At 41.6% G+C, this 23,284-nt stretch overlaps 2 protein-coding genes across 4 annotated transcripts; one reads left to right on the forward strand and one right to left on the reverse strand.

The window, feature by feature from the left end:
- Positions 1-658: 658 nt before the first annotated feature.
- LOC114441360 (F-box/WD repeat-containing protein 8-like) lies at positions 659-14,135 on the forward strand. Of its 2 annotated transcripts, none has more exons than XM_028414248.1 (11): positions 659-1,209; positions 1,283-1,387; positions 2,451-2,615; positions 2,801-2,889; positions 5,319-5,476; positions 5,573-5,769; positions 5,920-6,138; positions 10,354-10,481; positions 12,778-12,951; positions 13,114-13,230; positions 13,695-14,135. In XM_028414248.1, the coding sequence occupies exons 1-11, from the start codon at positions 793-795 to the stop codon at positions 13,858-13,860; spliced, it is 1,935 nt and encodes a 644-aa protein (XP_028270049.1). In that variant the 5' UTR covers positions 659-792; the 3' UTR covers positions 13,861-14,135. The 2 variants fall into 2 exon arrangements, with proteins under 2 accessions (XP_028270049.1, XP_028270050.1); XM_028414249.1 differs by having other exon boundaries at positions 5,926-6,138.
- LOC114441363 (calcineurin B homologous protein 3-like) lies at positions 13,790-23,139 on the reverse strand. Of its 2 annotated transcripts, XR_003671263.1 has the most exons (9): positions 22,533-23,139; positions 20,211-20,280; positions 19,889-19,969; positions 19,536-19,675; positions 17,833-17,894; positions 15,111-15,218; positions 14,986-15,033; positions 14,668-14,911; positions 13,790-13,900 (listed from the first exon to the last, which is right to left on the reverse strand). XR_003671263.1 is itself a non-coding variant. In XM_028414251.1 (8 exons), exons 1-8 carry the CDS (start codon positions 22,591-22,593, stop codon positions 14,819-14,821), a joined length of 663 nt encoding a protein of 220 aa, XP_028270052.1. In that variant the 5' UTR covers positions 22,594-23,139; the 3' UTR covers positions 14,233-14,818. The 2 variants fall into 2 exon arrangements, 1 of the variants encoding a protein (XP_028270052.1); XM_028414251.1 differs by lacking the exon at positions 13,790-13,900 and having other exon boundaries at positions 14,233-14,911.
- Positions 23,140-23,284: the final 145 nt, after the last annotated feature.

The following is a 23,284-nucleotide window of genomic DNA, read 5'->3' on the forward strand; positions in this document are numbered from 1 at the left end:
GGCCGTCCAGCTCTTCTCCAGCTGGTCCCCGATCCTCCGCAGGCGGGACGCGAGCAGCTGAGCCACGGAGCACGGCGAGGGTCGGCGGCTGCTGCAGGTGGTGTCACCGGGCTGCAGCCAAGGCTGGTCTACCGGTAGCCAGCACATCTTTTTTTTCTTCTGACAGAAGAAGGACCGGGTCTTCTCAGTTTAAAAGACTGATGGAGGATATGTGACCCTCCTTCTCTTTTCTCATCAAACCTTCACCGTGTTTGCGTTCCCGCTTTCTCTCCCCACCTCTCTCTCTCTCTCTCTCTCCTCTGTATTATTCATTACAATGTCACATGGTGTGGGGTTTACATCATCTTTTCCCAAAAGAGAGATGCGATGGTTAACTCTTGATTCTCTCCTGCTTTTGTTGCAGGATGTTCTGGAACATTGTGTTCTCCCGTCTTATGTTTAACTTAAATACATTCCTTTTTTGTCTTTTTTCTTCCAAATATCACCACACCTACACGGACTGTTACATATTTTCATTGTAATATAGTTCACATGACCACCTCTGGCCACAAAAACATAAATCATTCCTGAGAATCGGCTCGCCTATGACAAAAGTGCGGAATTAACCTCCTGCGGAACTTATCTGCAGCAGGTCACTGTTCCACTCCGGGCACTTTATAGAGACGGACCTGTGTTTGTTTTGTGTCGGTAGCAACTAGCGAGCTATGGGTTTCCATAACGGGTCTGAATACTTAACAAATTCCACTTAACGATGTTACAGAGTTATGCTTTGTCAGCAATGACAACAGAAACATGGCGGAGAACGAACTTGTTGCGTTCAGGGAGCGCTGGAAACAGGAGTTAAAGAGTATAAAAGTAGAGCGGCGGCTCGGTCGCGCTTCTTCCTCTTCGCAAGATAAGAAGAGAGACTTAAAAAATCTTAACGAGGCCTGCAGCTCTTCAAAAGTAGAAGAGGGTAAAGTATCTGTCAGTGGAGGGGAGACTGCTGCGGACACAGAGGATCAGCCTGAGTATGTGTCCATTGCGCGCAGTTTGCTGGATGGGAGGACCAGTCCTCTGCTGGACAGGATCCAGGAGGAGAGAAGCAGGAGAAAGAGGCAGTACCAGAACATGACCGGTGTCTGCAGTGCATCCCTGCAGCAGGAACAGCAGCCTCAGAGAAAAGCCAGGAAAGAAGAGGAGCTGGTGGACCTGCTCATTCAGGATCTGGTATGACGATGATGATGATGATGATTTCTGACCACCTGTGTGTGTAAAATATGTGTAATCCTCTGTTTTACAGAATGAAGTCAATGATATTCCCTTCTTTGATGTTGAGTTGCCATATGAGTTAGCCTTGAAGATATTCCAGTATCTCAGCTGTGCTGAACTAGGCCGGTGTGCACAGGTAAGCTTCACAAGCAGTGCGAATAAACCAACATACAAATCAATGATTCCATCTCTCACAAATGAACCTGAGAGGGCACCAGATAATAATAAAATAAAAACCTTGGGGTATACAATTTCCAAAAATCATGAAATGTAAAGAAAAAGGCTTCATAACAGAAGGTTTGACACTCCTGGAAACATTACTAAAACTCAAGATATTAGTTTATTTGGAATACTTTTGGATCTCCAGCTTGAGACTTGATATGAGTATTCACAGCAGATCAATCACTATATTAATTTAGCATGAGACAAACTAAAAATTACTGCAACCAAATAGTATAAAAATCGGCATTTCATGAGTTTTAAATGGGTTAACATGCTTTAATTGTGACTTATATCATTATATGTCTACAAAAAATAGTGCTAACAGCTGTAATCAGCACAGTGCAGCTGCTGTCTTAGGTCTAAAGCTCGGCCTGGTGATGGTGGTTGTACTTTAGGTAACATATTTTATGTCTGAGTGATCATTTTACATGTAGATATAGCTGAAATTACACCGCTGCAGAGTGATTTTCTGAAATTATTTTGTGGTGTGTAACCACAGTGTCATGAGTGCAGAGCTTTACAAATGACTTGGGAGTGACTGCTAGTTAACACATGGTCTAAAGTGCCTCTTTTGAGTCACTGTTTTGTCCTCACTTATAGATAGAATAGAAAAGCTTTTATGTTTTAAATGCAGCATATGTGATCACAGAGAGCAGGAGGGAAGGAAAGACTGTCACTGACAAAGTCAAACTCATAAAAAACAGAGAGTAAACTAATCAAACTGCTTGTTGGCATTTTCGTCTTTAGATCACAGGTAAATTTCTCTCCCGCCTCCAGTGTGCTGAATTACTTTGAGCGGCTTTAAAACCTTACAGGACTTAATTTGGTCCAGATTAGTAAATTACATTTTGTGTGACACGCACAGACAAGCAGAGTCTGTTTGGCAGGCAGTGGGGCTCGTTAAGCACAAATACGTGATGCAAGCCCTTAATTTATGCTGGCTCAAACTGCTGTTACACTGTCCAATCTCCTCCCAGGTGAGCAGGGCATGGAGAGTCCTTGCAGAGGACGGCGTTCTGTGGTTCAGGATGTGCACGAAGGAGGGGTACCATCAGGACGCCGGCGTATCCGACTCCCCCTCCTGGAAGAGCACGCTGCGAGACTGCAGGAACTCGGCGAAAACGCTGCGCAGCAACTGGAAGGTGTGACGTCATTTCACAAAATACTGTAATACAATCTGATTAGACACAACATCAGAAGGTGAAGTGACTCACATTGATAATCCCATTACAATAGCACATATAAAGGAGCAGTATTTGTATTTCTCTTTCTTGGTTTCTGTGATATATTGGGCAAGGTTTTCACCTAAACGACTCTGTCTGTGTAGAACCGAGTGGGGTCAATCAGCCAGCTGCAGTTCGAACTGGGGAAGGTGTTGTGTGACGTCAGCTCCTGTGACAACTTCGTCTTGGCTGGGTGAGTGTCAAGGACGCCTGCACGCCACGTCTGACATCTGATGTGTGTAAATGTGAACTTTGACAGCTCACATACTCACAATTCTATCAGTCTTCCTCCTCACAGTCTAATGGCTTTTCTACACTGTGCAATTTTTAGTGATCTTATAAGACCATTGCATGACACACTACACAATATGAATCTAATAAACTTTGGTACGGCGTCAAGTTTGATGCGTGCAGATTGTACGATGACCATTCACTGAATCGCAGGCGATCGCAGGTTACGAGGAGGAAGACGTGGATGCGGGGTGTCAGGTCGTAGCAGCTGTTACACTGTGAGACAGTCATCCTAAATTTCTGACACCGCTAGAATTTTATCTCAGCTTGTCTTTGGTCGCAAAACGCCGACAACGGCTGTCGTGGAACCTGCCTCACAGTGCGATGTAAGACCACCGATTTAGAGCCACGACCAAAGATATCTCCACGATTCTCCTACGATGCTCGTCTTTCGTCTGCGACGGTCACACAGTGTAAACCGGGCATAAGTGTTACATTATGGCTTTTCTGATTTATTACTTCAGGATATCTTTGGATATGTTTTTTTTTCTGATGCTAATTGTTATTTATATTGTCCTACTAATAGCTCTACAGATGACTGTAGGTAGAGTGTATACATTGCAGCTTAACCTGCCTTGATGTAGCTGAGCTGAGACAGTGACAGATTGTGAGAGACCACAGGGATCTGATTGCAAAGAGATGTGCAGCGTCTCCGGGGAGTGGTGTGATTAGATTCCCCTCGCTGCTGGTGTGTCCCATCAGAGAAGAAGGTGTGCCTGTGTTGTGTCATATTAGCAGATGTACCAACACAGTTTAAAACATCTTCATCTTCTTCTTAAATACCCCTTCATTTAACAATTTCACCATGTCAATATTTTCCCCATTATTAGTATTTAAAGATAATGAGGCTAAGTGAACACACATGGATTTGTTTCACTGGAAAACAATCAATGGCAGTTAAGAGCAATCGAGTATGATTCAATTGCATCCACAGAATCTGATTAGAAAACCAGCAGAATCCGATTTGGCACTTAAAAGGTAACGGTCTCGTTAACCCAGCGACCCGGGTGGGCACACCACCACCACGGACTTTCCTGCTCAGAAAAGTTTCCTTGGATGAGATTCGGCATCATCATTCTGTCGATAGTTGGCATTGTAGTGATGCACCAATTAAAGGAAAGTGTGTATTCCTGTTGTTTACTTCCTGCCAGTCATACACATGGGGGGGATGCAACACATGCACACCCTCTGTCAAACTCGCTGTCAGTGTGTGACACACTGCGGCTGCAAAGCGGATACTTGCTCAGACATGATGGTTCTGTGGAGGTGGTAACTCTGGCAGTTTGTCGTCTCCCGCAGTGAGAGCTCACGGAGCAGAAGCCTGTAGGGTAACTTGTGGTAAAAGCGGGGTTGGCGAGGAGAAGTTAGTCTACTACGAGAACCAGGATCATAGCAGTGCTGAACTAGTTCAGCAGACCAAAAGTAAATGGACACCATTTGCAGCGAAAGCTTCCTGCTGCTCTGTTTTTAGTAGTAAAATGACAAATGTCAGTGCTGCAGACTGATAGATCTGCAGCTTTGATTGATTGATTGTACATTTTTGTGAAAAATGGTGGCTAAAAATGTTTTCAAACGCCCATTCATTGACTGATTGATGTAACCTTAGACCATATCATGAGTATTTAGATGATAACTTTGTGAAATGATCTTCCCAGTTTGTGCTGTGGAAGATCTTGCCTGTGCTCGCCTCATCAACCTTTATCAGACTTTACAAATCCTTAATGGGCTGGAGCCCAGCAAACATATGGCTGGGTGTCCACATACTTTTGTCCATATAGTGTTTTTGTGCCTGGTTGCCAGAAGGAGGAGACAAATATTCTGCTCAGTAGCTCTGAATGTCATCTTTGCCTTGGGTTAATAATCTTCTTGTGTTCACACTTTTCTTTTCTTTTCTTTTTTTTAGTTTGAGTTTTTAATTTGAATGGTTTTGTTAAAATACAGCAACCAGCTGCTAAAACATTTTGTCAGTGAATATGTTTGTTGAGTCCAGAGTCAGTTCTTACAGGTTTTTATTTACCTTGCAGGCAAAACACATTTTCTGGTTGGTCTAATTTTTATTTTTTCCATCACATAATTGACTTAAGTAGTAATGGCAAAATTGCAGATTTAGTTATGTAGCTATTTGTTTGTTTTTGTGTAGTTTTTGCCCAAACAACACCACAGTACTCCTTGAAAGATCATGTAACAGAGACATTAAAAACAAAATAAGAGTGTGAAAAGGAGGGAACTGTGAAATGACTCAGTGGTGAGAGGGTGACTTCACAGCCTGCGATGCTGCGACGGTCTTGCTGTTATATTCAACAGTCTTTTTGTGTTTTTTTATTGTTGAAGGTACACCTCTGGAGACGTGAGGCTGTGGGATACACTGCACTGGGACTCGTCAGCCTCGTATCTGAAGGCCAACAGTCTGTCAGCAAACACAGAGCCCAGGCCTCATGTTAGCCACGTCCAGGTCAACGGCACAGTGGCTGCCGCTGCATATGAAGACGGTGAGTGTGTGATGCAGGGGGTAAGCTTTAAAAATAGTTTGGTGTAACGCCTGATTTATTAATGGTCTGGGGGTCCTGTGTGTGCTTTGGGTGTAGGTTGTGTGGACCTGTGGAGCACAGAGACAGGTGGGGAGCCCATCCACCACTTCCAGGTCTCTGGGAGGATTCAGGCGCTGGCTCTGAGCCCCGACAGTCCTGCTTTGGTTTCTGCTGCTGGATCAGACGTTCGGCTTGACAGTGCTAACGACTGCGGCTACTGGAGGACGGTCTGCCGAGCTCAGCTGCCCAAGACTGTGAGTCAGGCTCCTCCGGTCATATGAAAAGGACTCACATTGATATGGACCGTAACTTTCAGTCATTCAGGCTGCACCACAAAAGCATAAAAGACTCTGATTCTGATTCTGTACGAGTCAAACCTTTCTCCATCTTTTCTTATGTGGCAGGTACAGAGTCTGACTTTGGTGCCAGGCAGGGGGAAGCAGCACCCGCTGGCTGTTCTGGCAGCAGAAAATACCGTCTACCTGTTGGATCCCCGGGAGGAGGAGCCACGGATGCTCCACTCGGTCTACGGTCATCCCATCACCTGTCTGGATGCCTCTGACTCGCAGGTTGCATTTGGGGTGAAGCGAACAGGCTGGGCCATGCATGATGGCGGCAACAAGGTGGGAATAACAGCTTTATATATATTTCAAATGTTTGCATGAGTTAAAACTACTAAGTTAAACATCATTTGCATAATTTAACACACAGTAAGATAAAAAGATATGTACAGAATCATGTAGCTTTCAGCTCCCCTCAGGAATAAAAGAGAAGAGCAGGGTTTCATCTGCGTCTGTTCATGACCATTTGCTCCATTATGAACAGCATCTCCACCTGTTTAAGAATTACAGTCTTGCGTTTCGGTGTTAATGGAACCGATGGAGCCGTGTCAAGGTTTTGTTTTTAGTTGGATTTGAGAAGGACAAAAAAAAAAAATGAAACAAAACTTTGGATGTTGACCAAACAGATGGAAAAGACTCAAAACTCTGCAGCTGGATTTTAGATGCACTGAAGAAAAGATGACCTCACTAAATGAAATAAAAGGTTCCCATTAGAGTTAACAAGGGCAGTTGTGCTCTCAACAGGTGCATAATGAAAAAATGGGAAGTTGTACAAGGTAAATAATTTGTTGTGCTTGTACAATTCATGGAAGGAAAAGCAGCCAAGACAAAGGTTCTGGCATTAGGCCATTATCAGGTTAATCACCGGCTCGTAGCTGAATTTTCCATCTTTCCTATTCAGCTAAATGAATGAATCCCTTTTGGGGAAAAGATGCCTATTCTCTTTGAAATGTTGAGTGCACTTTATTTAAAACTGCTCATTGGAACAGAAGAAGCTTTACAGAAAGTATTTGTTCATCTGTCTAAATGTGAACAAGGTCTCTTGGCAGTGTGTTTACGCTCTGTCCCCTCAGGCACTCTGTGTCCCCGTAGGATTGATTGTCAAATCCTATAGGAGATTTGTTTATAGTAATCGCTAGCTTAAATAGCGATAAGCTCTCTTTGGGCCTCCTGCTACTAATTACTACAACCTTTATGTGTACTTTGATCAAGAGTTGTTTCTCAAGCTGCATCTGTTTGCTTCTAATAATACTGTGTTTCTAAGGACCCTGTGCACCTAATTGAGTGTTAAGCCTTTACTTAGAAATCACAGAGAGCCATGAGACTCTCTATCCTGGTGGGATCAGGAGGCAACAAGTCAGCAATCATTTCACCTTATCATTGTTTGTATTGCAAATGTTTGCTGTTAGTAAGCAGCTCCAGAACATAGACAAGAACACAAACAAACAAACAAACGGCGTGATAGCCGGCTGGATAAAGGAGGAGAGGAGCTGTATAACTCATCTCTTCCTACGTATGGATCACCCGTATTGAACAGCAGTTAGCAGCCGTGTGCATGTTTGCAGCAGTCTGTCTGTGATTGACTGTGGCTTTTGGCAACACTGCTGCGCTGACATCATCCTTACTACACAGCTGGAGGTCTGTAGCACTGATTCAGCGGCAGCGCTAAAGCACCACACAGTGGACCAGAAGCAGACCAGCAGTGAGGGTGGCTTACTGTATCATGAAACAAGATACAATAAGGTCAGGTTATACTGATGATTTAACGAAAAATTTTGAATAACCTGGCAAAAAAATCTAATGAGAACCTTTCTTGAAATTATTCTGTCTTCCTTCAGAATCATAGCAAATGTGGCTCATATCACCATGTCAAACTAAAGTAAACAGCCATTTGCAGCTGTGTAAATACATTTGCTTTGACTTGTAAACACAGATCAGTCTACTGATGCAGCTGGACTCATTTTTTTTTAATATCTTTGGCGTTAGCATGTCCAGGGTTAAAGATAGAAAGTGGTTTTATTTACAGCACAGGGGTGCATGAAGTCTTTCAAACTTTCTTGTTTCCATAGTGACCCCAGTGCAAACTCAGACCTAAATTATGCCAATTCATGATTAGCATGCATCTCTTACTAATTAAACTATCTTAACAAATTTAATTAGCCGTTCTGTCACTGCTGTCACGCTTCTATCAGCGATTTCGTACTGTGAAGAAGACAAAACATGATTTGGCTGCAGCTGCTACTCGTGCCTTTAGTAGGAAAACATATGCTTAATTAAAATCTGTAAAGATACATGCAGGTGGCATCCAAGCAAGCCATGTCACACCTCGGCTTCACACAAAAGAGTGAAACTTTTTCATTTACAGCATTTTGACTTCGAACTGAACCCCACAGTGGGGATCGATGACTTGCTGCAGACAATCAGAGCTGATTTATTATGGTTTTTAGCATGTGGCTTATAGAGGGTGTGTGTGTGTGTGAGTGTGTGTGTGTGGAGTCTCAGCCAGTCTTCACATCCTCATTACTCCAGGCCTTGCCTTCTTCTTGCCAGAGGAACAGGGACACTCAGGCATCCACCCAGCTCGTGGCTCTGCCTTCAACACAGGCTGGCGTCTGCCCTGGCACGCTGTCCGTCCACCGCGGTGGGTCTACCGCCGAGCACGAGTGCTGATAGAAAACCGTTCATTTAGCCATTGTGTAAAGTCCAGAGGGATGGACGGCTGAGAGAAGGATTTGATGTGAAGTAAGGTGCAGACTTTGGAAGCATCTGCAACTATCCAGTGTAAATAATTCACGTCTCTTCTCTCTGCTCTGTGGGATGAAACCACAAACTCGCCATTATCCTGCATCTGGCCCATTGTACTAATCTCTGTTTGTCCACATGGTGTCTAAAGCAAATGCAGCTATCAGTCCATATTTGTCTTACATGTGGGGAATAGTGGTGCACGCGGAGAGCTAGCAGTCTGCAGGTTGTTGTTCGGACCGCTCATCTCAGCTGGTGAAAACCTGCAGACCCTCCACGGCGCATGATTTGTCTATGATACGACATTAAGATGAATTAAAACCCAAAATAAAGTCTGCACTTTGGCCAAGTGTGTGGAACAGAAAGCATGAAAGGTTTTCTCCAAGGTGCAGCAATGATTATAGTTTTTTTTAAAGCATGCAGTCTAATTACATTAACATCCACCTACAAGCCAACATTCTTTTGTCTGTGAGCCTCCAACGAGTGCATTAACCTAACAGCTCCTCTACAGTCATGCTCGCCATTATTCTCGCTGCGGCTCTCTCCTAACAGCCCACAGTACAGTCACAAAGAGGCTCCTTCGCCTCCCTCGGCGGCGTCTCTTCCTCACACTGGGTGAGGTGGGCAGATATTTAATAATAAAAATATCTGCTGTGATTCATCTACAACAGCAGGCCGAGCCTAATTTCTGCATCTCCCCTTTCTCTCTCTCTCTCTCTCTCTCTCTCTTTTCTAAATGTTCTGCCCCCTCTATACTCCTCCCTCTCTTCTGCCGTCCAAATCCTATCAAGCTGTCATTTCAAAGTCCGGTGTGATTTGGGCTTTACCCTGGGGTGGTGCACAATTAAAGCTCTGCTTGGCCCAAATAAGGGACTCGCACAAAAACTGCTGGCAGCTCCTCAAGGCTTACATCATGTCTGTGTTTTTTTCTTTGAAACTTCTTTATCTTTGCTGCCCTATCCCTCTGTCTCCCTCTCTCTCTCGTCTCGTCTCTCTTTCTCATCCCCTCTCCCTCCCTCTCAGTCTCTCTCTCCCTCTCTCTCTTCTCGTCTCTCCCTCCCTCTTTGCTTTAATTTCTTTGTTGTTTTAATCATTCAAAGACAATTTTGCCTGCTGGTTATTCTGTTTGTTCTGAAAACACCAGCAGCTAATTGACCAATTACCAACCAGCAACAGATGACATCATTGTGACTTGTATGCAGAACGTTTACTGCGGGCATCGAACCAAAGGCAGCCAGTACGACTGAGTTTAAATCCTGATGTTGAGTGTTTGATGGCAATATTATATTTGTCTCATGTGCAAAATATTTATGCAGAATCTTTGTTTGATATCCAACGTCCTGTTGGGTACTGTGTTGGTAGAATTGAAGAAAGGAATCCAGGCTAGTTGAGGAGAAGTGCACTTTATATTTGCAATCATTGACCTGCTGCAGGAAATAATTTGAGCTTTTCAAACTCATGCATTCAGTGTTGCAGTGTTCAGTCATGCATTCACACAGTATCAGTTGTATTATATATGACTATCAGTTTTCACTTGCCTGGATTTTACTTGAATGTTTATAATTAATTAATGTTTAGAATTGATTAGGTTTTATATTTATTTTACTCTTACTACTTTACCTTATTTTATATTTCTAACCTGTTTTTTTGAGTATACATGGAGCACCTGGAATGAAAGCAATTTCCCCCTGGGATCAATAAAGTATTTCTGATTCTGATTCTGATTAACATGTGCTGTGTGTGTTTGAATTTCAGATCCACGTCTACAGCCTGGAGTCGAACAAACCGGCGGCTTGTGTCGGCAACTCGCCGGGAGATTTCACCTGCATCAACCTGAGAGACAGCTCCCCTCATCTGCTGGTGTGTGGAAACAAAGACAGGAGGTAAAAAAACACACACTACACAACACACACACTTTCATGCAGATAGAGAACACACAAAGATCATGCATGACAGAAAACTGAGCCAAGAACAAAAGCTAAGAGGAGTCACACCTGATGAAGGAGGCTGGGACGCCGAGGATACTTGAAGTAGAAAACAGGTGTTTAGAAAATGTGTGAGGAGACAAAGCTCCATTCAATTTGTGGATTTTTCACACATGACAGACGGATCTGTTGCCTTGAAAAACAAAAAGGAATTAAGCATTGAATGAAGAGAGGTGTTTTTGTTTTGTCTTAAAAAGAAATGTTCCTCCTCTGTCTCCTTCTCTACCTGAAGCATGCTTTAGAAGAATAAAATGTTGGCTGTGTTACGTCTATCCGACACACACATGCACGTGCCACATTGCTAACCTGGCTCTCTAGTTGAGGAAAGACACATAAAAGAGCCATTCTGCACTTGTTAGCGGGTGCTGCGGTGCATGAGCTGGCAGGAAAGGAAAAATCCCTGGCGTGTCTTGGTCCAAAGCTGCCCCCGCTGCCCCCACTGCTTCTATTCAGCACCAAATCCATCTGGCTGTTAAGTAGCTGGCTTACAGTGAAAGCAACTGCACTGTATTGTTGAGGTTTCTGATTCAACTTATAACTACCACTACAAGTACAATTGATTGTTAGAGACACAATTCATCAGCAGTATCTGAAGGATCATTCTTGGACCCTGATCAGATTTTGGTCCACACTAACTTGGCCCCAAGCTGATGCAGCAAACAGAGGAGGACAAATGGAGACCGAGGGACAGTGGGCAAACTTGGCCCTTTGCACAGGGTGGCGTGAGGCCAAAGCCAAATGCATCCCTTCTTTTTTTTTTGTCCAAATGAGTTTTGTCCTCTGTTTTTCTGCTGAGATCCAAGGAGCAAATGAGGGGTCCAGATAAGAGCTGTCTGGAAAATGGCCACGTCTGTTTAAACAGGGATGATGTGGACAGAGCTGGATACAGTAAGAGGATAAGAGGATGTGATGAGAGACCGTCACACCTGCGGCCTGTGCTCAGTCACTTATAATTACGTAGACGGTCTGTCTGTGTTTGTAGCCGAACATGTCAATTCTATTCGGTCTCCTTATAATTGGTCTTGGGATGGACTCACCAGTTCACACGGTTGAGGCTCAGATGTCCTCCTGATGGTGTAATCGCTGATTTTTTTTTCGTCTAGCTGCTCAGAATTTATGTGAGCCTCTCCCTCACTCTTCTTATTAGGCCCAGCTTCTCTTGATTAATGAAGAAGAGTCTGGCCGGCGACGGTTCACTGAAGAAGATGCCGCCTCCGGCATTAGATTTATGGCTCCCAGCGGCCTGCCAGTAATGTTCAGCCCTCATTGTTTAAACGTGTGCTTCCATCACGTAATGCCACTAAACAGGCTAAACTAACTGCAGACAACAAGTCCACAGTGCCCATTTAACTGTCAGCTTCTGGAGAAGTTTTGGAAATGGAAATGAAATCTGAGTCCGAGTCCCCTGAGTGAATTTGATTATGGTAATGAAGTCTTGGAAGAAGGTTGAGCCTGGATGGAGTCATGTCCTGGATGCTTTCAGCTGCAATAAAGCCACAGCGACAACAGATGGAGCTGAACGTCCCATGGGCGTCAGTGGCTGATGAAACCCACCGGGCAGAAATCCTGCTTTATTGCCTTTTATCCATCATGAAAACTAGCACTTTAAAATGAATCATTATCACAGTATCATAATAGATTATTTAAGCAAAGGAAAATTTATGAGCTGCTCATAGAAAGAAATAAAAAAGCTAATTTCTAAATCAGAAAATATGTATTTAAATAAATACATGGCCCAAAAAACACAAAATCACAGATTGATTGATTGATTATTTACTACTTTTTAATTTTTTTACAGTTCTCATTGTTATTTTTCAGTAAAACTTTTACAATGTTAGCTGCTTGCTGACTGCAAACAGGGCTGGAGCTGGATGTTTGCTGTGTCACATCTGTGTGTGTGTGTGCATTTGTCTTTGGTCCCTTGGCTGGAAGTTGAAAAGTTCTCATGCTGTTCTCGCTTCCAGAAGTGAGAATAGCGTCCCTTTGTCTGTCAGTGAATGCAGTCTTTGACCTACTCTCATGTGGTTTTGGCATTAGATCTCCGCCTCTGTTAGAAGGAAGTGAAATCCAAAATGAACATGACTGATGCCTTTGTTTTAACTTCATCAGTCATTATGCTTCTACTGCCCTCAGTCTGGGGTTTTGTATACATTCATAAAAATGCACTCATGTATTCATCTCTTCTGTAATGCAGGGTCAGGGTGTTTGACCTGAGAACCAGCTCATCCGTGGCGTCCCTGTACGCCCACCACCTGGGCGTCACCTCGGTGCAAGCAGACGACTGGAAGATTGTGAGCGGCGGAGGCGAAGGACTGGTGTGTGTGTGGGAGATGAGGATGGGAGCTAAGCTGTGGGAGATGCACAACAGGTGGGGGACCATTGTTTCTGTGACACGTTATCACTTTAAACCACACTTCTGCCTTTAAGCAGTGATTTTCATTATTTCGGTGTCAAACATCTATGAGAAACGGGTTACAATAGAAGTCGCGTGTTTGATCCTGAAGGTGTTGCATTCGTCTTTCTGCTGCAGGCATCCTGTGAGGCATGTCCGCTTCAACACCAGCACCCTGCTAACAGCCAACATCCCCGACGACAAGTCGCCGCGGGGTGCCTGCATCACAGACGACGACCTTACAGCTCATCGCAGGTCATGAACCTCTTCCCACACTTCTTCTTTTTATATTTAACCCACATCGCTTCCTCCCACAAGCTTCAGAGTCAGAAATGCTCTGCATCTCTGCACCTCAGCAAGGAAGTTCAATAGTTTCATCTAGAACATATGCTTCTGCATACATTTAAACATTTTAAAAAACAGAATTTAAAGTTTAATGTTTCTGCTTCATTATTTTCTTACATTTTAAAAACTGATATTTGCCATTATTTGTTTATGGATCATTTATTTATTAGGTTTTAAGGTGCTGGGAGGTTATCACCTTGGGGCATGTTTTCCCTGCTGTTATAAATAGCAGTGTGCTGTTGCTATCATTAAGACAAACCCCTTACTTATTGTACTATGATTCAGAATGATTAGGATCATTTGCAGCCTGTGTGTGTGTGTGCGTGCTTTAATTGCCTGTTGCTGTTACTGATGTAAATGTTTTTGTACTGCAGACACAGAGGAGTCATCTGCCATTACGACTTCTCTGAAGATGCGCTGTCACAGGACCACATCCTGCCCATCTGCAGGTCAGACTACACCGAGACATCTGGCTACAACTACAACATCGGTCTGGCGATGCCGTACGACAGGCTGTCTGGCTCACATCCATCCCACTGACAGGTAGTTTACTGAGCTTCAAATGGACTCAGTGTTTTGTCTGGAAGGACACAACACACAAACATGAATCCTCTGTCAGTTTGATTCTACAAACTGTATCCTTTAGTTATACCTTTATTATTGTCAATTTAAGGCTTTTAGAACTATAATTGTTGCGTATTTAGTCACCTGATGATGATGTAAACACTGACTGTAAATTAATTTTCAGTTGTTTCTTGGCTTTCTGTCAGTGCAGCTGTAAAAATTGGCAATAAAAAGATAATATTTGTACTTTATCAATCTAAATTAAGTCATTTATTTTTTCAAAATAACACTTTCCCAAAAGCATCTTAGTATATATTCTCTTTATTAATCAGTGATAAGTCTGTACAATTCTATCCAAGACAAAGTTTCTCTGGTCAAAAATAGAGGTGGAGAAGCAGCAGTTAGTACTAGTAGTAATAATGTGTGTCTATTCTGGAGCTGCAGAGGAATTGTATGCACCTACAGTCTTGCACTTTGGATGTCAGCCATACCGAGTGGCCGGTGAGCATGACAGGCTTCACCCAAAGTTTAGACCGTCTGACCGAGGTACAAAGAATTCTTCATATTAGTTGCTGGTCATTGTAGAGATTTGGCAATTGCACATAAATTAGTTAAGTAATAAATTATAAATCAGTAATAAGTCACTGTATGCCAGTTTTATATAGGATCACCAAGACCCTCTGAAACTGGATTCTGTTAGCTTAAAAGGACTGTAAGACATAAAGTGGATCCCAAAACTGCACTAGCAGCATGCAGCTTTTAGCTGTATAAAAATGTACTTACAGCATGATGTCAAGTTTGGAATTATTTTCCTCTGTCCAAAAATATATTAGTGCATATCAGAAGTGTTTTCAGCCTCATCCCTTTTAAGGACTGGAGAAAGTTCTGCTAAAAACAGCAGCAGCATAAACATTTCTTTGCAAAAACAGCTCCTTCAAGAGGTCGATTTCCCACAACGCATTGTTGTCGTGTCCACACCCAGGAAGCGAATGTGCATCCTGGACTCCATTTCCAGTCCTTTTAAAATCTGAAGGCAGATAGCAAGATGCTGTCAGTGACAGAAAGAAAAGTGATATTAATGTGAGCTGGAAATGAACAAACCTGTTCAAAATGCTCAAACGTAATTCCTTCATAGAAATCATCTGGACCCTGAAACACACACAAACAAATGACTTTGTGTTGCTGTAACAATTCTTCCTGACAGTTCAGCTCTGGAAATCTGTTACCATGTGGGGCACGTTTGTGCTCGCCACCTCCAACATGGCTGCATCTGCTATTGCCTTGGCAGCCTCCTGGTCGATGGCGCCGCTTTTTGACAGAAGTTCCTCCACTACCTTAGATGAGAACACAATATTGAAAGTCTTTAAGTGGGGCAACCTTCAGCCACAGCAGGTAACACTCCTGAAAAGCAACTATTCAACAAAAGTATTATGTAATTGGATCGATAATCACAGTGATATTTCACAGGATTATTGTTATAGAAGGTCTCCTCTATCGTCACAGTGAGTTTCATGAAACTCTGCTGAAGAATTGTGGAGAAATAGAAGGTTGAATTGGCACTAAAATCCGAATTTCTGGAGAAATTTTGCATTTTTAAAAATTCCTATAAAAAATCCATAAAACCTGTAGCAGATATTTCACTGGAATATTGTTATAGAAGGCCTCCTCTATCATCACAGTGAGTTTCATGAAAAAATACTGCAGAATTATGGAGAAATTGAAGGTTGAATTGGCACTAAAATCCGAATTTTTTGAGAAATTTTGCATTTTTAAAAAGTTACTATAAAAAATCCATAAAACCTGCAGCAGATATTTCACTGGAATATTGTTATAGAAGATCTCCGCTATCATCACAGTGAGTTTCATGAAACTCTGCTGCAGAATTATGGAGAAATAGAAGGTTGAATTGGCACTAAAATCTGAATTTCTGGAGAAATTTTGCATTTTTAAAAATTCACTATAAAAAATCCATAAAACCTGCAGCAGATATTTCACTGGAATATTGTTATAGAAGGCCTCCGCTATCGTCACAGTGAGTTTCATGAAAAATTACTGCAGAGTTATGGAGAAATAGAAGGTTGAATTGGCACTAAAATCCGAATTTTTGAGAAATTTTGCATTTTTAAAAATTCACCTAAAAAAGTCCATAAAACCTGTAGCAGATATTTCACTGGAATATTGTTATAGAAGATCTCCGCTATCATCACAGTGAGTTTCATGAAACTCTGCTGCAGAATTATGGAGAAATAGAAGGTTGAATTGGCACTAAAATCCGAATTTTTTGAGAAATTTTGCATTTTTAAAAAGTTACTATAAAAAATTCATAAAACCTGCAGCAGATATTTCACTGGAATATTGTTATAGAAGATCTCCGCTATCATCACAGTGAGTTTCATGAAACTCTGCTGTAGAATTATGGAGAAATAGAAGGTTGAATTGGCACTAAAATCCAAATTTTTTGAGAAATTTTGCATTTTTAAAAAGTTACTATAAAAAAATTCATAAAACCTGTAGCAGATATTTCACTGGAATATTGTTATAGAAGGCCTCTGCTATCATCACAGTGAGTTTCATGAAAAATTACTGCAGAATTATGGAGAAATGGAAGGTTGAATTGGCACTAAAATCTGAATTTTTGAGAAATTTTGCATTTTTAAAAAGTTACTATAAAAAATCCATAAAACCTGCAGCAGATATTTCACTGGAATATTGTTATAGAAGATCTCCGCTATCATCACAGTGTGTTTCATGAAAAATTACTGCAGAATTATGGAGAAATGGAAGGTTGAATTGGCACTAAAATCCAAATTTTTTGAGAAATTTTGCGTTTTTAAAAAGTTACTATAAAAAATCCATAAAACCTGCAGCAGATATTTCACTGGAATATTGTTATAGAAGATCTCCGCTATCATCACAGTGAGTTTCATGAAACTCTGCTGCAGAATTATGGAGAAATAGAAGGTTGAATTGGCACTAAAATCTGAATTTCTGGAGAAATTTTGCATTTTTAAAAATTCACTATAAAAAATCCATAAAACCTGCAGCAGATATTTCACTGGAATATTGTTATAGAAGGCCTCCGCTATCGTCACAGTGAGTTTCATGAAAAATTACTGCAGAGTTATGGAGAAATGGAAGGTTGAATTGGCACTAAAATCCGAATTTTGAGAAATTTTGCATTTTTAAAAATTCACTATAAAAATCCATAAAACCTGCAGCAGATATTTCACTGGAATATTGTTATAGAAGGCCTCCTCTATCATCACAGTGAGTTTCATGAAAAAATACTGCAGAATTATGGAGAAATTGAAGGTTGAATTGGCACTAAAATCCGAATTTTCTAAAAATTTTATGCGTTTTTAAAAGTTCACTATAAAAAATCCATAAAACCTGCAGCAGATATTTCACTGGAATATTGTTATAGAAGGCCTCCTCTATCATCACAGTGAGTTTCATGAAACTCCGCTGCAGAATTATGGAGAAATGGAAGGTTGAATTGGCACTAAAATCCGAATTTTTGTGTTTTTAGTTGTTAAGGTGGGAAATGAATGCTGCAGTTTAACTGATCTGCAGCTGGTGATTGTTTACATTATTATCTGATCTTGGGATTGGCCATCTATCCAATTTTTGTTTAGACAAATAAAATTGAATTTCATTGTTTTAAGGAAAGTGGGAAAAAAATGTCCCTGTCATACTGGTAGACTTGTCAATGTTGTGTTATAAGGTCATGTGGTGCCACTATTGCCCCAACCACTGTTGTGAAACCACATAACTGTGGTTGTTAGGCTTAGTGAAGCCAGATAACAAGACATGCTGTGTATGGTTAACTTGCTTCATAATGCAGACCCCACAGATGTATTTTAGCAAAATGTCTGAATTGAAAAGCAGAGGTGAGTACATGTTTTACTTTCTCTTAAACCATACGTTAAAATCATGTATTTGTCCTACCTTCCTGTACTCATCCAGAGTGATGGTGCCGTCATTGTCTGTGTCATGCATGTTGAACAGGACTGCAATAACAGAAAAGGAACCTTTAGTGGTCGGCCTAATTTATGAGGAAACGTCCATCATCAAATCACATAGAGGAAGTTGTGATTAAGGGCACAATTCTTATCACCACAATCATAATGTGGCAACAAAACATTCATTTCCAGGGACATTAAGAGGATAAAGGTACCCTGACATGGCTTTCTGTGTAACAGTCCTGCAGCACTAACAAGACAAAGTGCCAATTTGCGTCCTTGGGCAACATCCACTGACATTTTGACTGTTCTGTCAATATGATGTCAGCCTGCTGTAGAAATGTACTGTGACATTAGAAATCAGATATATGGGCAGCAGACATTCCTACACGACCGAGACACGCAATTCAGATAAATGTGTGTGTATGTGAAGCCAAGCAGGGCTGAACACGATCCATCTCCAGATAGGACGCTTTGTAGTGCCGTCTGGTAATTATCTCTTTTATCCATAAAAGGTCTCACAGCATTAGAGAAATATGTTTGTACTGTGTTGCTACCTCACTTCACACCAGGGGAGAAAACAAAACAAAAGAAAAAACTTTATACTTTTTGTAAAACAAACATTCACATTACGGTATTTAAAAACATAAACCAGCGACCTACTACTACCCTGGAGCTGCTATTGTGTTCCTTTTTGTTATTATCTCAAATTCCATTTATTCTACAAGGAAGTGTGAGACTATCGACCACACTGGTATGCTTGTCACTGAGTAAGCACATTTCCACATTCTGTCTCAACACATTCCTTTAAAAGAGTGCTTTCTAAAGTTCGAAAAACCACTTTTACAAGGTTTTTTTGCAACATATTTATATTTTATATTTGTTGATGTAAACAGGAAGTTATGTTGATTAGCTAAGGACTAATAAATGGCTTTTTGTTTTGTACGTTTCTTTCTGTTCGTAATATAAACCTTCTCTCACACAGCAGACTGTGGTTGCCTTCCTGTGTCAGTTTTTTTTTTTTACTTTCAATTTACAGGTGAAAGTTTGGGTAAAAGAAACTGTCTCCAAACACATTAACGGTCTCTCTGCAAGAAACTTCTCCACCATTCTCTTGGCTATGAGGCTACACAGCTACATAAACACCAGTCGCTTCTTACTGCAGTGAATTCAGCTGTCTGCTCAATTTATTCCCATCAACTCGCACTCTGTCAAATGACCAGGAAGCCAGGGACATGTTTGACTACATGCAAATATGTTCAGGGATATGTACAATACCAATTTTGTATTTACTAAACAACAACAACAAGCCTAAGCCTAAGGTTAGGATTTGACACACAACAAAGCCTTAATAAATGCAGAAAATATGAGTTTATAGGGTTAAATTAATTTAATTTTTACCGTTAGAGGTATATTTTTTAGTGTGCTTGAGTAATAAAGTATTTTCTATTCTATTCTAATTATGATATCGTCTTCGAACTGGGCATATAAACACATCAGTGAAGGTAACTTCGAGTCCTGTGTGTGGTCACATTCCAAGCCTCATTCAGCCTCAGTCATGCAGCTGTGCATCACCGAACCCTTTATGGAATGTTGGTGGAGAGTGAACCATTGTTGTCGGGTATTTTAGAAGCAGAGGTGTCCCTGTTTGTGTACATTCTTTACAAAAAATTGTTAAAAGCGACTCACAGCGAAGCTTCTCTTTCCTCATAGCCTGCTTCTCCTCTTCTGTCATTTTCAAAGTAGGAGGACGGAAGTGGGACATGACCATGAGGAACTGCTCAAAACCGATCTCTTCGAAGAAGCCCACCTCCTCCTGATGCTGGTTTCTGGATTAGGGTCAAATAGGAAATTTAGCTGACACGGCATTTTGTAATTTGTGTTGTATTCTGCATTTTCTATAATACATTATTATCATTCAACCCAAACACCCACTTCGATGAACTGGAGTCACCTGCAGCCACCATGAGTTTGAATACATTAACAATTATCAATGTGAAATATTAGCTGCAGGAAGGAGTCCGAATTTTTAACGCACCCACCGTTTATCAAAGAATGCTTCGATAATTTGCTTCTTGATGGGGTTGTTGGCGAGGGCTGGTATGCTGTCCAAGTTTTCTCTGCTGCAATGCCACAAGAAAAGTCCATTAAGTGCTTTAGTTGACTTAAAACCGATCTTTTAACAGTTTCCCGTTTCACTCTGAAGAAAAGGAACTATTATGTGTATTACTTTGTGGAGACTGGAACACGAACAGTATGTGTTCCTATTTGGCTTATATGTCTGCCAGAGATACCAGAAACACCCACAATTCCTCAACCCAGCCATGAGAGGTCCATCTGTAGTGGTGTGTGTTTGTCGTTTACCTTATCTTCTCTTCATTTCCACTCAGATGCTGAAATCTCTGGTGAAGGTTCTTGATCTGCTCAAGTGAAACTAAAGAAGCAAACGACATGAATGAATGTCAGAGACACACTCATGATGACATCCACAGGGCTCCTGCTCTGACGTGTAATTAATGACGATGTGTGCCGTCCTTTAGTGCATCCGACTGTGTTATAACTTATTGTTATTGACTGGATCAAACGCAGCTCTGCTATCAGACTAAACGCAGTGCAAACACAGCACGCCCCTCATTTTTGCAGCTTGCAATAGCTCCTTGAATCATTAACTGACTGTGTGAACAAGCTCACAATGAAAACTTTAAACATCATAATCACTTCTGTCTGCTTCCAGATTTGGATTTTCAATAGTTAAAATAAACACCAGTGTCTCAGAGACGGCTACTGTCTCTGGCAAGTTACTGCATGCCTGCAGACACAGACTGTTGGTCCATGAGCCAGACGAGACGTCGGTACCACTCAAGGTGGCAAAGGTTGCTTATGCTCTTTAAAAAGACATGTCTGTAGTCTAGATTATTGTTATCAGCTGTTAAAGTTACACTCCCCCGATGACAATGAAATCACTGGTGGATTGGCCCTCGTTAAGGACATATTTCAATGATTTATATTATGTTTGGTGTCATTTTAAAGGGGACAGTCTGAGCTTGTGTGTACTTTTGACAAGGACAGAGGACACTGGAGACCATTACGGAAATGTCTCACTTGAGGCTCTACGCCTCACGACGGCCGAGAACCTAACCCTAGCTCTACATAGGGTTACAACAACCCTAACCCTAGTTTTAACCCTAAACCAATAGCCCACAATACAGAAGTAGACTATGTTCAACTACCTGGAATTGATTAAAAATGCTTAAAACAGCACATTTGTATTGTTTAGTCTGCTTTAGTGTAGAGGTGGTGTTGCAAGATGTTTGCCAGTGCAATTAATGTTCTTAATACAGAGTAAATAGACTACCCAATGTAGTAATATATCAGATATATGAAAACAATTACTTATTCAAGTTGTATAGCGAGAAATGATTACCCCGTATTGCCATTGATTTGAACAGATGCATAAAATGAGTGTGATGGTCTGTTTTCTTAGAGTAACTGTCCTCCTGATCCAGGCTGAAAATCACCCCCCCCCCCCCTCAGAATGAGATACTGTGGGTAAACTTTGCATTTCCTGAACCCTTAGAATCATGCCAGTACTGCAGTGTTTGTATTTTGTATCTCTCGTGCTTCCTGATGCCACAGGACTAAAAGACAAAAGATGATTTAGGCAGAAATGACAAGAACATGTCTGTGATTAAAAGGTAAAAGGAGCTCCAGTGTCCTCTTTACTTGTCAAAAGAATTCATAAAAGAGCTTGAATGAAAGCTCAGTGCGTCTCCCTTAAAATGACACTAAACATAAAACTATAAATTACTGAAATATGTCCTTAACAAGGTCCAATAATACATTTGTTCCCATTGGGGCAGGGTAACTTTAACAGCTGATAACAAGGATTCAGCTGTGACTTCAATAGGGTCATCATACCAAAATGTTGACTACAGACATGTAGCTTTTCAGAAAGTATAAGCAACCTTTGCCGCCTTGAATGGCGCAGACATCTCGCCTGGCCCATGGACTATATGACCTCATATCCAAACATGTCTGTTGGTCACAGTGTGGTGGTGTGTCTGGCTATTATTAAGCAGATTTAACACACAATTAGCCTCAGTGACATAAAGTCAATTACAAAAGAAAAACAACCCCCACGGGTGTGTGTTGTTGTGAAATCAGGCCAAAGCCCAGCCTTGAGGAGAAGGCAGCAATAAAGCAGTCCAAAGTGCCACATAAATATCAGCACATCTGTGGGATGCAGCTTATCCTTGAGACCCAGCTGCTGCTGCTGCTGCTGCTCGGTTCATGTCAAAGGTAATTTCCCCTGGGATCAATAAAAAAGTATTTCTGATTCTGATTCTGAGAATTCAGCCCTTCCTAGAAATAGATCCGCTCACTTCTCTGTCTGCTTTTTCTTTCATTTCTCTGTCTGACAGGTTGCGGCGCCTCTGAACTGCCTGCGCAAAAGTTCGAGTATAAACACAAACAAATGCGCATGGATACAATATAATTATAGTTCTTAATAATGAAAACTAAAGAGTGTTTTACGTTCTCGCACAGTCACCAGTATCACCTTTCATTTCCTGGACAGCCCACGCTTGTTATACAGACTTTTACACACTGATTTAAGTCAAAGCAGCACTGCCGCAGGCTACAATAAACATCATTTATAACATAATATATATTTTGCGTCTTACTTACATCCGGTCTTGTCCGCCAGGCTCTGGTACTGGTGCTCGGTGCGCGTCTGAGAGGCTCCCATCGCTGCAGGTCTGTCGGCGCGTCCAGACGCACACTCCGGTAGGACTGGTTCAACTTTTCTGTGCCGGCGCAACTGTAGCGCGCTGCTGGCGTCCTGGAAACATCTGGCACCCTCAAGGTCCTAAACCCGTACCGCTTAGGGAAGGGGGTGGGGGGAAAGAAGGAGCCGCAGTCTTCAGTATCAGTATATTATGCAGTAAATCATTGAAACAAGTCAGAGCGGAACAATGAAAACTTGAAACGCTTTATTTGTTTTAAAGTTTCCTCAAAACTCTAGAGTCATTTCCGTTTCAAACCATTCGTGTCCTTATTGGTTCCTCTTGTTCCTGATGAGCCATGACATCCTACATGTTCCATTTGCAAATATACAGAAATAAAAATTCAACATACTCTGGAAATGTGAAGCAGTTGTTCATCGGTGTGTGAAACATGGGTTAAAGGATGAGGGGTTAAAAGTCGTTTCCTTGTGGCACTGTAACTTGGGGTTCGGGGTGTACAGTATGTAGACTGGTGCTGGATGCAGGCAGGTGTGGGTTAAAGGGGCATTCCGTAGTTTTAGGGATTTACAGCACCCTACACTCCATGGTCTCTATTTTTATAAGGGGGGGATACTTACATGGCATCGTGAGTTTGAATTTTTTTTTTCTTAGCTCAGCTCTGTTTTTGGATTTGAATTTGTCTTCGAGCATCAT

The sequence above is a fragment of the Parambassis ranga genome, chromosome 9, assembly GCF_900634625.1.
Source record: "Parambassis ranga chromosome 9, fParRan2.1, whole genome shotgun sequence".
NCBI classification, from domain to species: domain Eukaryota; kingdom Metazoa; phylum Chordata; class Actinopteri; family Ambassidae; genus Parambassis; species Parambassis ranga.

What these genes read in the sequence shown, in the direction of transcription:
- LOC114441360 (XM_028414248.1), top strand. Translation starts at nt 793, where the DNA reads ATGGCGGAGAACGAACTTGTTGCGTTCAGGGAGCGCTGGAAACAGGAG. An exon ending in TGCATGATGGCGGCAACAAG is followed by an intron (nt 6,139 to 10,353) that starts GTGGGAATAACA and finishes TTTGAATTTCAG; the next exon opens with ATCCACGTCTACAGCCTGGA. An exon ending in CTGTGGGAGATGCACAACAG is followed by an intron (nt 12,952 to 13,113) that starts GTGGGGGACCAT and finishes TTTCTGCTGCAG; the next exon opens with GCATCCTGTGAGGCATGTCC.
- LOC114441363 (XM_028414251.1), bottom strand. Translation starts at nt 22,593, where the DNA reads ATGGGAGCCTCTCAGACGCGCACCGAGCACCAGTACCAGAGCCTGGCG. An exon ending in CCTGGCGGACAAGACCGGAT is followed by an intron (nt 20,281 to 22,532) that starts GTAAGTAAGACG and finishes TTGCTTCTTTAG; the next exon opens with TTTCACTTGAGCAGATCAAG. An exon ending in GAAGCATTCTTTGATAAACG is followed by an intron (nt 19,676 to 19,888) that starts GTGGGTGCGTTA and finishes ACCCTAATCCAG; the next exon opens with AAACCAGCATCAGGAGGAGG.